At 57.7% G+C, this 13490-nt stretch overlaps 3 protein-coding genes across 3 annotated transcripts; 1 reads left to right on the top strand and 2 right to left on the bottom strand.

The window, feature by feature from the left end:
• Nucleotides 1-423: 423 nt before the first annotated feature.
• D7B24_007037 (Type I Iterative Polyketide synthase (PKS)) lies at nt 424-8331 on the bottom strand (the record flags this gene model as incomplete). The annotated part of the gene is made up of 1 exon (XM_028641154.1): nt 424-8331. One exon carries the CDS (start codon nt 8329-8331, stop codon nt 424-426), a length of 7908 nt encoding a protein of 2635 aa, XP_028494831.1.
• A 2252-nt stretch (nt 8332-10583) lies between these two features.
• On the top strand, nt 10584-12325 carry UGT8 (UDP glycosyltransferase 8; the record flags this gene model as incomplete). The annotated part of the gene is made up of 2 exons (XM_028641153.1): nt 10584-10647; nt 10728-12325. 2 exons carry the CDS (start codon nt 10584-10586, stop codon nt 12323-12325), a joined length of 1662 nt encoding a protein of 553 aa, XP_028494830.1.
• Nucleotides 12326-12450: 125 nt separating this feature from the next.
• D7B24_007035 (uncharacterized protein) lies at nt 12451-13236 on the bottom strand (the record flags this gene model as incomplete). Its single annotated transcript, XM_028641152.1, has 3 exons — nt 12451-13046; nt 13110-13134; nt 13195-13236. The coding sequence occupies 3 exons, from the start codon at nt 13234-13236 to the stop codon at nt 12451-12453; spliced, it is 663 nt and encodes a 220-aa protein (XP_028494829.1).
• Nucleotides 13237-13490: the final 254 nt, after the last annotated feature.

Below are 13490 nucleotides of genomic sequence, written 5' to 3'. Positions count from 1 at the left end.
CGGGTTGCAGCTGCTTGGAATCTCGAGGCCTTCATGACAACGCAAGAGTGGGGTACAACATCGTACCTGCAGCAATTGCTATTCGGAGATTCACAGTGATTTGTAAATTTTTTTTTTAATTTTTTTTTTTTACTGGCCTCAAGAATGAATTATGATCAAGCACATGACTTGCAAGGAAGAAATGTATTTGTCTGCCTTTCCACGTATTCCGCACCTTCTAGTTGAGACCTAGAGACGAACAAGTTGGAGAAGGGCCTTCCTTAGTCAGCACAACCCCTGAGCGCACCAAAGTCGAACCCCTCAACCATTCTTTGGCTGTCAACATCATCATTTCAAGCAACAACATGAACGAAGCAAGAAAAGAGAAAAGAAAAGCCCGCTCCATATATCCATACATGCCAATGACTACAATAATCACCCAGATCATTCATCAGCATCCTCATCAGCAAGGTGGACGAAGGAGCTCCTCTTGGCAGCCAGCTCAGCCAGCTCCTTCAAGCTGGACCCGCCCATAATGTCGAAAACGGCCATGTCAGCCCCGACCTCCTTCATGAACCAGGTGCGCAGCTCGACAGCGACAAGAGAATCGACGCCATAACTGTGAAGCGGCTTCGACGTGTCAATGTCCCTCTCGCTCGACGACAGCGCTTTGCACAGCTTCTGGACGATGGCAGTGCCCACGATGTCCGCCGCATCGGCGAGCGACGACGCTGCGGGGAGCAGGACGCTGCAGGATGTCGAAGAAGCGGAACCATCGCCATCGCCATCTCCGTGACCATCGCTGTCGCCACGGATCTGGTAAAGTTGACGGAAGAGAGGATCGTGCAGCCAGGCAGGCTCTGGGATGCCCTTGATCCGCAGCGTGGCAGGCACCTCGAGACCGACGGCGATCTGCGGGCTCCCGTTTGCGTCGGCGTCAAGATCAGGTGGACTGCATAGGATGTCCAGCAGAGCTAGGAACTCATCCTCACGCATGGCATTGAAGCCTTCCTGTCGCAGGTTGGCCATGCTTTCCTGATTTTCAGCGGCAAAGCCCACGGAAAGGATCATGCCTAGATCCACGGCCACACCAGGGAGCCCACGGCCTGCGCGATGACGCGCCAGCGCATCCTGGTACGTGTTGCCTATGCAGTAATTGGACTGGCCGCGATTACCGACGACGCCGGACGCCGACGAGAGCAGCACGAAGAAGTCCATATCTCTAGGCAGCAGCTCATGCAGGTTTCGTGAAGCCACCACTTTGGGACGCACCGCCGTGTAGTAGTCCTCCTGCGTCATGTTGGCGAAGAGAGAGTCCTTGAGCACCATGGAGCCCTGAATACATCCTTTGATGGGCGGCATAGTCGCGGCGCACTCGTCAAGGATAGCTGTGAGAGCCTCTCTGTTCGAGACGTCGCACTGCGGAGCCACAACGTTGACGCCAGCCTGTGTGAGCTCGTTGACGAGCTCCTGCGTTGCTGGACGTGACGTGCCCGAGCGCGAGAGAATGATGAGGTTCTTCGCACCACGGGAGGCCATCCAGCGTGCTGTACTTCGACCGAGGCCGCCACCACCCCCGGAAAGTACGTAGGCGGCATCGGCGGGAAATGAGTACGATGGCTTACGGCTTGGCTCAACTGTTACCAAGTCATCGGGACGAGGCTCGAGGACAAGCTTTCCGGTATGCGTTCCTGCCTGCATAATCCTGAACGCCTCCTGGATGTTGGAGTAAGTGTACGCATGCAGCGGCTGCGGCGGAGTGATTGACCCATCTGCCAGAAGATTGACGACGTCTTGGAGCACCCGACCGAAAAGAGGGCCCCGTTCGAGCGACAAAAGGCCAATATCGAAGAAAGAGAAGGTGACGCTCTTCTTGAACGGAGCCATGGGAAGTCCCGCATTGGCAAATATGTCAACCTTTCCAATCTCGACGAAACGTCCATATGGCGCGATGCAGTCCCATGTCGCCCGCAGTGTCTGGCCAGATGTCGAGTTCAAGATGACGTCGACGCCACGGCCTCCTGTCAGCCTCTTGATGCCCTGAACAAACGACAGGTCACGACTCGAAAGGACGTGGTCGAGCGCAACACCATAGTGCTCGTGTACGAAGTCCCGCTTCTCCAGTGAACCGACCGTAACGAAAACGTCGGCGCCAATCTTCTTGGCCAGCTGAATAGCCGCCTGTCCGACGCCACCAGCACCCCAGTGGATTAGCACGCTCTCACCAGCTTGCAATCGCGCCAGGTCGTGGAGTGCATAGTAAGCCGTGGTGTAGACGACGGGCATAGCGGCACCAACGGCGTGGTCAACAGATGACGGAAGCTTAACAAACTGCCACTGCGTGCCACGCGCCAGGTTCTTGAAGGTGCCGCGCAGCAGCCCACACACTCGATCGCCAACGGCAACGCGACTGACGCCGTCACCTACGCGCGTCACAACACCGGCACACTCTTGACCGAAAGCTTCGCCTGTCACCTGGCCGAGAGCGATCATGACATCAAGTAGGTTCAAACCAGTGGCGTGCACCTGTACCTCGACATCCTCAGAGCCCAGGGGCTGCTCTTGAAGGGGATCGTCACGGAACTGCAGCGTATCGAGAAGGCCTGGCGTATCGCAAGCGAGCTTGAGCGCCCTGCCAGAAGTGGCAGCCGCCCACGTCTCTGTCACGGTGGAAGAGGCACCACCCTTTGCCTTGGCGGCGATAACTTCGTTCATGCGGGTGGCCTCGGTGATGCGGGGGATGAGTATGGAACCGCCATTGCTCGCGAAGAAGCTGTTCTCGCCACCAGATGCTTGAAGAACGCGCAAGATGGTGGAAATCGAAGAGTCGATATTGCTGGCGCTTTCCAGCGAGAGTGTCATCATGGTCAGGCCTGGATTCTCGGCGCGCATACACCGCGCGAAGCCCGTGACCATGTCGGCGCCTGGGCTCGCGGGCAAGGGTCCACCTCCCTGATTCACCCAGAGCAGCGTCTTGACGGTTGATATCAGCCTCTGCAAGGCATTGTACTCATCACCTTGCACGTTTTCGAGGAAGTCCGAGTCAATGTCTCCGAGGAAGATGCACCGACGTTGTTGAACATCTCGGGTATCGAGGGCTGCAAAGTCCCGGAGGCCGACAATCTTGGAACCGGTACTGCCCGATCTTTTCAGATTCTCAGCTACGGTCATCTGCAGGGACGAGCTAGAGGGCGAGTCGCTGACGACAATGGTGAGAGCTTCTGACGAAGTGTTGGAGGTCGTAGGGGGCCCGGACCCGGCTGTAAAACTTGCTGGCCCGCCTTCGGCGCTGCAGATAAGCACGCTCACCATCTGGTGTCGGTGATCAGGGAAGTCGTACATTTGAACATCGATGCCACTGAATCCGCTCTTCTTGAGCATTGCAGACCAGTCTTGGGGGCTCGCTAGGGGTGTGTACTTGCGGAAATCCTCGGCGGACAGCCACCAGCCGGGCAGCAGCCCAAAGGCGAAGCCAGTGCGGATCATATCCGTGTTTGTCATCTCATACAGCATCAGCTTGCCACCAGGCCGGAGCAGCTTACGGGCGTTTGTGAGCGTCTTTTGGAGACTCTTGGTTGCGTGAATGACGTTGGCGGCGACGATCAGGTCGTACTGATCGTCTTCGTTCTCGAAGCCCTGGTCTGCAAGGTCTGCCTCAACATTGAGAGCGCGGAAGCTCATACGTCCGCCAGCATCTTTGTCGAACATGTCGCGAGCCTTCTCGAAAAAGCCAATGGAGATATCGGTGAAGGCATAGTGGCTGAAGCGTGGGGTGTCCTGCGTCGTGAGACACTCGAGGATAGGACGAGTGGCGCCGCCCGTGCCGGCGCCAATCTCGAGGATGCGCATGGCAGGGTTTTTGTGAGCCATGGCATCGATGTAAGAAACCATTCGACGGTAGCCCAGCTCGGCGCCGACGCCAGACCGGTACACGTTCTCCACGAGTTTGTCTTGGAAAAGTAGCTCGAGGGCATCAGCCTCGCCCGCCAAGATGGCTGGGAGCTGACGACCAACGCTGACGACGAGTTTACCCTCAGGCGAGCCCTCTTCGAGGAGCTTGCTCTCCATAAGCGTCACATATTCATCGTCGGCAGCGCGCTGTCGCCATTCGGCCTTGGCATGGGCCACTTGGCCAGCCTCATATTTTTCCAACTGGTACTTGATCCAGTCAAAGTATTGAGCGTGGTGGCCAACCTTGCTGTTCTTTCGCTGACTCGCCTCCTGCTCAGGGCTCGACAGGAAAGCGTCATTGTAGCGTCTGATGTATAGATAGCACATCATCTCGACATTTTCGATGAGCAGTGCCTGTTCTGGCGTGGGGCCATACGCGGCATCAGGCTGGAAAACGTCATTCGCGACCCTTTGGTCGACAAATGCTGGATCAATCTTCCAGTCGAGGTCAAAGCAGAGCCGCCTGCCCGCTGCTGAGGCTGCCGCTTCGGCGCTCGTCTCGGCGCGTGCGACGGAGGTGATGACAAAACCATCAACAGTACAGACTGGCTCCCCGGTGACCACGTCAACGCCGACGATTCGCGCCTCAGCCTGGCGCATACCGAGGAACGAACCTTCGCAGGTGACGCGTACCGATTCGAACTTGGCCGTGGGCGATGCCGAAACCCAGATATCTCCAATTTCGGAGGGGACCATGACCTGGTTCATATCTCGGCCGCCCTTTGTCAAGCACACAATGATGCTTTGAAGAATGCCGTCGAGGACGGTGGGGTGCACAAGGTGCTCCTGTAGGTAGCCCAGGGGCATAAGGCCCTCGAGATCCTGGCGCTCAACCGTGGCGACGGCAGCTCCGACATCGTGTCCACAGCGTATGTCGCGTAGTGTCTGAAACGTAGCACCGAAATCGAGGCCGACGGTCGACAGGTGCTCGTAGAGCTGGCGGAACGATGTCTCAACTCTGACCTCGGCCTCTACGCGTGCCAAGGTCTCGAGGCATGCCTGTCTGAAAGACGACTCTTCGCGCCCGCCGTCAACGGCCGTGGGCGGCTGCTCGTACTCGGTGACGACAAGGCCGCGACAGTGCTCGTGCCACTCGCCGCCCTCGTAGCTGCTCAAGGCGAACTCACGCACACTCTGCAGCGCCGTGTCAGGGTGATCGCGGGGTGCAGGGCGCAGGTAAAAGTGCGTCTCAATGCCCGTCTGGGAGGAGGGCACACGCAAAGCGACGGCGAAGCGGGCGTCGCGGATGCGGAAGCCTCGAACGACGCGCGAGGGGTCGGCTGTCTGGCGGCTAGCCTCAATGGCCATGACGAGCATGCCGGCTGCCGGGTAGATGGTGGCACCTGTGATGCGGTGGTGCTTGACCCAGGGGTTCTCGACGAGGCGGAGGTAGTTTCGCCACACGGCGTGCGCCGGGTCCCAGTCGGGCACTGGGGCACCGAGAAGCTCGTGGCGGATGGCCTGGCGGAAGCGGTAGCCACGGCTGATGCGGCTCTCATTCCAATACCGGTTGGCGTGGTTAAAGGGGTAGCCGGGCGCCTCAGTGAGGAGGCGACTAGAAGCAATAGGATTGTCTTCATGGGCCGCGTCGTTGGCCGTTGCCACGTCGATGGAGTGGCCACGACACCACAGCCAGCCAGCCGCCGTCAGGGCCGTGTCGGTGGCCGACGTGTTGCGGCGCAAGATCGATTCATAGCCGACAGCCGTCACCTGCGGCGCGAGGTCGAGAATCTCCCTGATGGGCCCGCGTAGGGCGGCGTGTGGCCCGACCTCGAGGACATCGCTAATCTTAGGCCGCTGCTGCTGATGGGCTGCGCCGCGAGAGCCCAGCTTCTTGAACTGTGGTCCTGCACTCGAACACATGAGAGCAAATGCCTTTGAGAACTGTACAGGCGAAGTGAGGTTCTGGACCCAGTATGCAGGGCTTTGGAGGTCTGCTATGGAGGCTGTTGTTCCGGTGAGAGACGAGTAGAAGACAGGACGGCTCTTCTCATCTTCAACATCGACAGTGTCGAGACAACCGATCGATGCGCGGTAGGCCTCAGCAATGGGTTCCATCAGCGGCGAGTGGTAGCCGTTGTTCACTTGGAGCGTGCGCGCGAACACGCCATCAGCCTCGAGGGCCTTTTGGATTTTGTCGACGCTCTCAGCATTGCCGCTGATGGTCACATTGCGAGGGCTGTTGACGCACGCCACGACAATGTCCCGCCCAACAGCCGCAACCCCAAGCTTGTCACCGAGGTATCTAGTCGCATCCTCGGCGGTCATGGCCACAGATGCCATGCCGCCTCGGCGATGGTCGCTCCCGGTGGTTGTAGCAAGCGCCGACGACAGGGCACCACGATGGTATGCCAAACGCCACGCCGCCTCGCGCGACAAGGCGCCCACGGCGTACGCGGCCGCAATCTCGCCTGAAGAGTGCCCGAGCACGGCGGCGGGCCGCACACCCCAAGTGGCAAGCACATCGACAAGCCCAACCTGGAGCGCCGTACAGAGTGGCTGGCTAAAGGCAGCGTCGGCGACGCGAGACCTTGACTCGTCCTGTAGAAGCTCGCCAACAAGAGACCAGGCGCAGCCGATGCCGCGCAGGTAGCGGTCGGCAGCAAAGAGGGAGGCACTGAAGACGGGATTGGAGGTCAAAAGCTCACGACCCATGGCGTGCCACTGAGCACCCTGGCCTGTGAATACGAGGGCGAGCTGGGGGTCTGAGGCGGCGCGGGTTGGTGAGGGGTTGGCCGCGAGACGAGAGACGAGATTATCGACGCTGTTGGCGACGACGGAGAATCGCCAGGGGAAGGCGGTGCGGCGTGTGAGTGTGTGCGATAGATCCGAAAGGAAGTTTGGCGACGGCGGCTGGACCGTCTTGCGGGAGGAGAGAAAGGTCTGGTACGTTGACGCGATACGGGCCGCTCCGTCTTGGTCAAATGTTGAGAAGATGTAGGCACGCGGTTGAGTGATGGCACTATGACCATGGCCATTGACTTCATGGCCATTGACACCATTCGTCCCATGGCCGTTGACGCCGTTGGCGGCATGTCCGTTGGTAAGGGCCTTCTTCAGGGTCGCCTTCTTGGCGGTATGGTGTCGCCCTCTGAGGCCGTGCTCCTGGAGATAGTGGAGAGCATCATCGAGGACGACGTGTGCATTACTACCACCGTAGCCAAAAGCATTGACGGAAGCACGCCTCAGACCCTCACCCGGCCACAGCAGAGGCTTGGTCGGGAACCGAAGATGCCACTCGTCGACGGGGATCTTGGGGTTAGGCTTTTCGAACCACGTGTTGGGAGGAACAACACCGTGCTCCAACACAAGTACCGTCTTGATGAGGCCTGCGATGCCTGCGGATCCTTCAAGATGACCGATGTTTGTCTTGACAGCGCCTACAACCATAGGCTCTGCGGCGGAACGGTGCTCTGAGAAGGCACCACTAATAGCGCTGGCTTCGATGGGGTCACCGACCGGGGTGCCAGTGCCATGGGCCTCGAAGAAGCGCGTCCGCGTAAGGTCCAGGCCGGCGGCGTCATAAGCGGCGCGGATAAGGTCGACCTGAGCCTGGCGTGTCGGCTGTGTAATGCCGGGCGACCTCCCGTCCTGGTTGCTTGCGGACCCCCGGATCACGGCCCTGACGGTATCGCCGTCGCGCAAAGCGTCGCTAAGCCGCTTGAGCACCACCATGCCGAAGCCCTCGCCGCGTGAATAGCCGTTGGCACGGCTATCGAAGCTGTAGCATCGGCCGTCGGGCGACAGGAATCCCAGGGCTGTCAGTGGGATGATAGTATCTGGGTTATAAAAGAGGTTGCAGCCGGCGGCGAGTGCCGTGTCACACTCGCCGGACCGCAGGCTCGCGCACGCGAGGTGACACGCCACAAGGCTACTCGAACACGCCGTGTCGAGGCTGACGCTGGGGCCACGCAAATCATAGAAGTAGCTCAGCCGGTTCGCGAGCATGGTTGTCCCTGTGCCCGTGGCGAAGTATCGCTGCTGCGTCTCCGTCTCCTTGAACATGATGGCCTCGTACTCGCGGGTGAAGCACCCAACGAAGACGCCAGTCTTGGAGCCCGTGACCTTCTCCAGCGGCTGGCCGGCATTCTCGAGCGCACGGTATGTCGACTCGAGGAGACCGCGCTGCTGGGGGTCCATGCCTGCGGCCTCGGCCGGCGTGATGGAGAAAAATGGCGCGTCAAAGGCCGCGATGTCTCCGTTGAGGAAGTGACCCTTGGTAACGTTGAGAGAGCCCGCGCGCTCAGGGTCGGGATGGTAAAAGGCTGACACATTAAACCGGTCCGTAGGAATCTCACGCAAGGCCGAGCGGCCCTCCATCAGCATGTCCCAGAAGGACTCGGCGTCAGTGGCGTCACCGGGGAACTTAAGGTCCATGCCGATGATGGCGATGGGCTCCATGGTTGCGAAGAATCGTAGGGTAGCGTGACAGAATGTAAGTTATGAATAAAATGTGTGATCAGGGTGTGTGAGGAGAACGATGTTGAGTATATGTCCTTGATGAACGAAGGTTGTTGAGTTCATCCGTTTCAATCGAGACGAGGGAACGTATGTTCAAAGATTAATGTATGGTGCCATATACATTCAGCAACACTATCGATGAAGGCTTACAAGTTTGGATGCAGAGAGAAAGTGTGTTAAATCACGGCAATTTATGGACGGCGAGATCGGTTTTCCTACCTTTATATTCCTTCTTGACTCTCAGGTTCTGATTACTTCCCGTACGAAACCACGTACTGATCATCCATGCGACTTCCTTAGCTGCTCTGACGCTCCTTGTCTGTCTACATGTTACTACCTCGAGGTACGAGTATACGCTGCCTGCAAGAAGAGATTACCTGATTCCTACCCTGAATTCGGTGATGGCTATTCTCCGTGATGTCTTGCCAAGTGACAGAAATGGGCGCTTATCTGACTTGTGAGATATCTAAGTATGCTCTGATCCAGGTCAGTTATTGTGTGTTGTTTTACCCAAGTAGATGGTTATGTATTTTTGTTGTTCCTAAACTTGCCAGAGACCTATTGCCTCCCTTCTCAAGATATCTCTACCGTGTCTTGAAAAGAGCCTTGCATCACTGTTTCCTGACTTGACGCGCTTTCAACTACTATACTCGCAGGTGTACTCTTGATACAACTTGTGACATCCAGGTCTATCCACGCCGACCCGTTGAAATGCATTGGCACCAAACTTGTGACGAACCCAACGTAGTACTACGTAAGTAAGTACTTACAGAAACAACGATCAAAGTACCCTTGGACTTCTATCAGTCACCGGCTGCGTTGCTTCCACCCTACAACTTGAGACCGGTGAGGCGACGTCTTCAGCAGGAAGCGGGGGCTTTCTGATCGAATGCTGTGCCTGCATACCATGTGCACACGAGATAGGAACCATTCTTCTTTGCTCGTCAGCTGAGAGCAGTTTGTAGTTTTGCCGTTATCGTCGTTTCTCAGCCATGTGGCGCGTTCATTGGATCATACGCGATCGCTACGCCGACACCCATCGGGCGGCAAGGCTGTGCCGAGAGATGCCAAGCAAGGCATACAGAGTAAACATGCCATGTTGCAGGTGTCAAAACGCTCATGCAATGCACAGAAGTGCCGTGTCACGTCTGACGATGCGTAAGCACAATCTCGTCCCATCAAGACGATTGCGACGTCACAAGTCAGCCGGCGGATAAAGGTACTAGCGACCCAATGAGTTCGTCGTGTCTCTCGCATGTGCCGTTCCATCCTTCGAATCCCTCCTGCACCTGTTCCTGTGCCCGTGGCCGGCAGGATCCTCCCGACCGCCGGTTATGCAGGCTGTGTGTTCCGGAGGATCTTCAGAGACGTCAAAACGCTGATCCACCCGCCACTCATCGATCGATTCGTGAGATTTGGCATGTCGCCCTCAGCAGACCGCAAGAAAGATAAGGCAAGAGTCATTTCCGCCAAGGCTGACGACAGCTTCCCCGTGCATTCGAGAAGCGCCCTGACGCGACCCCCACGGGACCGCCCGATTCGGAAGCGACGAATTCCAGGGTCTTTGGACGGCCACGCCATGTTCGCCGCCATAGTCTCGGCATTGTCCAGGCAAGGGAAGGCGTAGACATGGATGGCTTCGACGTGGTTATACGAACTGACTGCGTGGAACTCGCTCCAAGTTTAGCAGTGTTGCATCGGCGAAATTCCTTCCGTCAACACTTGTCCAATGTTATGCACCACATGTGATCAGCATCGGAAGATTTGCTGGCGAGGTTATTTCCAGTACTCTGTGTGAACATTATGCCCAGTTCAGGTAGGTCGTAATGCCAAAATATGTCGGTGAGGAGATGAATCGAATGCTACTGGCACAGCGAGGCCAGCTTGGCGCATTGTGCCACAGGCGTTGATCTTCCTCATGCCATTTCCGTCCCGTCCCTCCAAGACAAAAGTCCCTACTGAGAGGTGATTCTGCATGCCCGGGAAAGGGGCTCACATGAACGCTTGAGTTAAGCCACTGCCAGTAGAGCGACGAACTCAGGCATCTACCTGCATTGGCTAGTCTGCGCAGCATGGTGTGCAACACAGACTGCTGGCAGATATCTCGATTTTCGAAGCGTTGAACGAACGAAGGCAGCCTGAGCAAGACTTCAGCCAAGTTGACAGACTCAATCCCGTAGGATTATCCCGCCATGGATACTCTTCCCAAGGCAAAGGTTCTCGTTGTCGTGACGGTAGGGGGCTCCACAAACTCCGGTATGTCAGGAGTAAAAAAAGAAAACACCACCGAAGAAGACAATTTGATGATCGAAACTGACTTGGATTTCTGTCTGCAGCCCCTATGCTTGAAGTGTGCGCGATACTCGCCACCAGAGGTCATACTATTGAGTTCGCAACACTTGAAGGGCGACAAAAGTTCGCCGACCCCTACCCGTTCGTGTCTGCCGTTCACATAGTAGGGACTGCCATCTCGGCGGCCGATGAGGAAGTGCACTACCGACGATTCTCCAGGTGGGACTGGGACACGCCAGCCGGCAAGCGGGACATCGTCGACGGCAAGATTGCGTTTGACGCCTTCTGGCCCGAGACATACCGGCGGCTCGGAGACGTCGTGAGGAAGACCAGGCCCGACTTTATCTTTGCCGACTACCACGTCGAAGCTGCCGTGGATGTGGCCTCTGACTTTCGGCTCCCTCTGGCCGTCATGTGGCCGCAAATGCCGTGGCTGGTGATGCCGCAAAAGTACATTCCCGGCCAGTCAGGCATGCAGCAGCGCTGCCTGACGAGCGAGAAGGCGTCCCTGACGGACCGGCTCTTCGAGATGACCTTTCTGCTGCGGTCGGCACCCTACTTCTTGCGCTGGCTCTTCTTCGTACGCTCCATGCGCAAGAAGGAGGGCGTGCCGCCGCGGCAGAAGCAGTCCAAGCCAGATCATCTCGTGCTCACCAACTCGTACTATGGCATCGAGGTGCCGCGAGACACCCCGCCGCTGGTCCACGCAGTAGGGCCTATTCTCTCCGAGTCGTGGCCGGCCATGGGGGATCCGTTTGCGTCCTTCTTCGCCGCCCGCAAGCGCATCTGCTACGTCGCCTTTGGCACGCATGTCATTCTCGACAGCGCGCAGGTGGACAAGATCGTGCGTGGTCTCGATACGGCCCTCGCTACGGGCGTCATCGACGGCATAGTCTGGTCCCTGAGTCTCGTGGCCCGCCGCGGCATTGAGTCCGAGCGGCTGTCCTCTTCCTCGTCCGCCGGCGGCGACCGCTGCCTGACCGTTGCCAGCATGCTGGCCAACGAGCACCCAGCCTGGCTCAGCTGCACGTGGGCGCCGCAGCGCGCCATTCTCGCCCACGGCTCGACGGCCGTCTTTCTGACCCACGCCGGCCCGTCGTCGGCCAACGAGTCCGTCTTTCACGGCGTGCCCATGATCGCCATGGGCGTCTTTGGCGACCAGATGAACAACGCCCTCCGGCTCGAGGCCGCGGGTGTCGCTGTCCGGCTGCAAAAGAAAGACTTCACAGCCGCTCAGCTGACCGAGGGCGTAACGCGCATCGTTGTCAGCGAGAAGGATGATTTTGAGAGGGAGTCGGCTCGCCTCCGCAAAATCGCGGCCGTGGCATCTCGGAGGAGGTCTCTGGCAGCCGACCTCATCGAGGAGCACCTATACGACTGGGACGGCCGGTTCGAGCACCAGCTGCTCGGACGTGAGCCGCGTGGTGTCGAGATGGAGGGCGGTACCTCGTCGCCTCTGTATGTCAAGGATGCGGATTTCTACCCACGCGGCCGAGAGCTGCGCCCGATGCATCTGCAGACGGCCGACGTGCGCATGTCATGGCTGAAACTGAATAACGTCGATATTGCTCTGTTGCTTTGCGGCTCGGCTGGTCTGTTGGGGGGATTTATTTACATGATTTACCGGGTTAGCAACTTGTGAGAAGATATTCAGATGTCGTGACTTGTTCACATGAGCTGGTCATTTCGGGTATTGTTTACCAGATTGAAGAATTATCAAACTTTGTGTCCAGTCTTCAATTACCCCTATTACCAAGTCATAAGCCATCACTGTCCAAAGGTAGACTTGCGCATGACCTGCGCAACCACGCTCGCCATGTTCTTCGTAACCTCCACAGGAGCCAGCGGAATTTCATGCCCCGCGCCATGATCAAGCAGAACTCTCCCCCACTCCTGGCACAACTCAGCTAGGCCCGTGCCGTGCGCGACATCCGGATCTCCGCGTCCGACAATGTGCGCCGTGGGCACATGAATCACGGGCCCAACCCCATCAGCGGCGCGCAGAAACTTGACCTCGCCGGCGCGCAGGCTGTCCTCGCAGTATGGCAGGCCGGCGCAGAAGAAGACGCCAAAGGAGAAGAGTGGAGGATTGGCGAAGCGGGCGCGGGCCATGACCATGGCAGCGAGGGAAGCGCCTTGGGAAAAGCCCATCACGCCATCAAAGGGCCCGTTCTCGGTGAGCCAGGAAGAGAGGTCATCAATGGCATTGAGGATACTGGGGGCTGATTTTGGGTCGTAGTAGGCGAGGGCCTCATCAGCAGAGATGAAGGTCTCGATGCCGGGCGCCAGGTCGCAAGGCTCGCCGCCGTCAATAAATTCATAATGATGGGCTTGTGGATGACCGAGTTGATGTCTCAGAGCGGCTGCTCACGTAGGCTCATTTTAGTGTGATGATTGGATCGGAGAGTACACAAGGCAGCACTCACTTGTCTGCATCTGGAACACCTGAGGCTACATGAGCGTGGGAACCTCGAGAGGGGGGATGAAAATGGAGGAAAGAAACAAACTTACCTTACTATTAGTGCCCATGCCGTGGAGACAAAGGATACGCATGTTGATGGCAAAGCGTAAATGACTTGGGAGCAAATAGACGCAGAGAACCGATGATTATTCGCAGATGCTCTACTTGAAGAAGTACGTACGGGTGCGTTGGGTCGGCGACAAGATGGCGGAGGTGTAAGGGATTATAAATAGACACACGACACGCTCTACCCCCATAGATATTCAGCATGGTGAGACGCCTACATCACTTCAGGCTCGGCTTTATCTCGTCCCTTGGCAGGTTTTGTTCCACCGGAGACCTCGCC

Source organism: Verticillium nonalfalfae (genome assembly GCF_003724135.2).
Source record: "Verticillium nonalfalfae strain VnAa140/NRRL 66861 chromosome Unknown scaffold_53, whole genome shotgun sequence".
NCBI classification, from domain to species: domain Eukaryota; kingdom Fungi; phylum Ascomycota; class Sordariomycetes; order Glomerellales; family Plectosphaerellaceae; genus Verticillium; species Verticillium nonalfalfae.
Note: the sequence above shows the minus strand (reverse complement) of the source record. Positions and strands in the feature narration are given on the sequence as shown.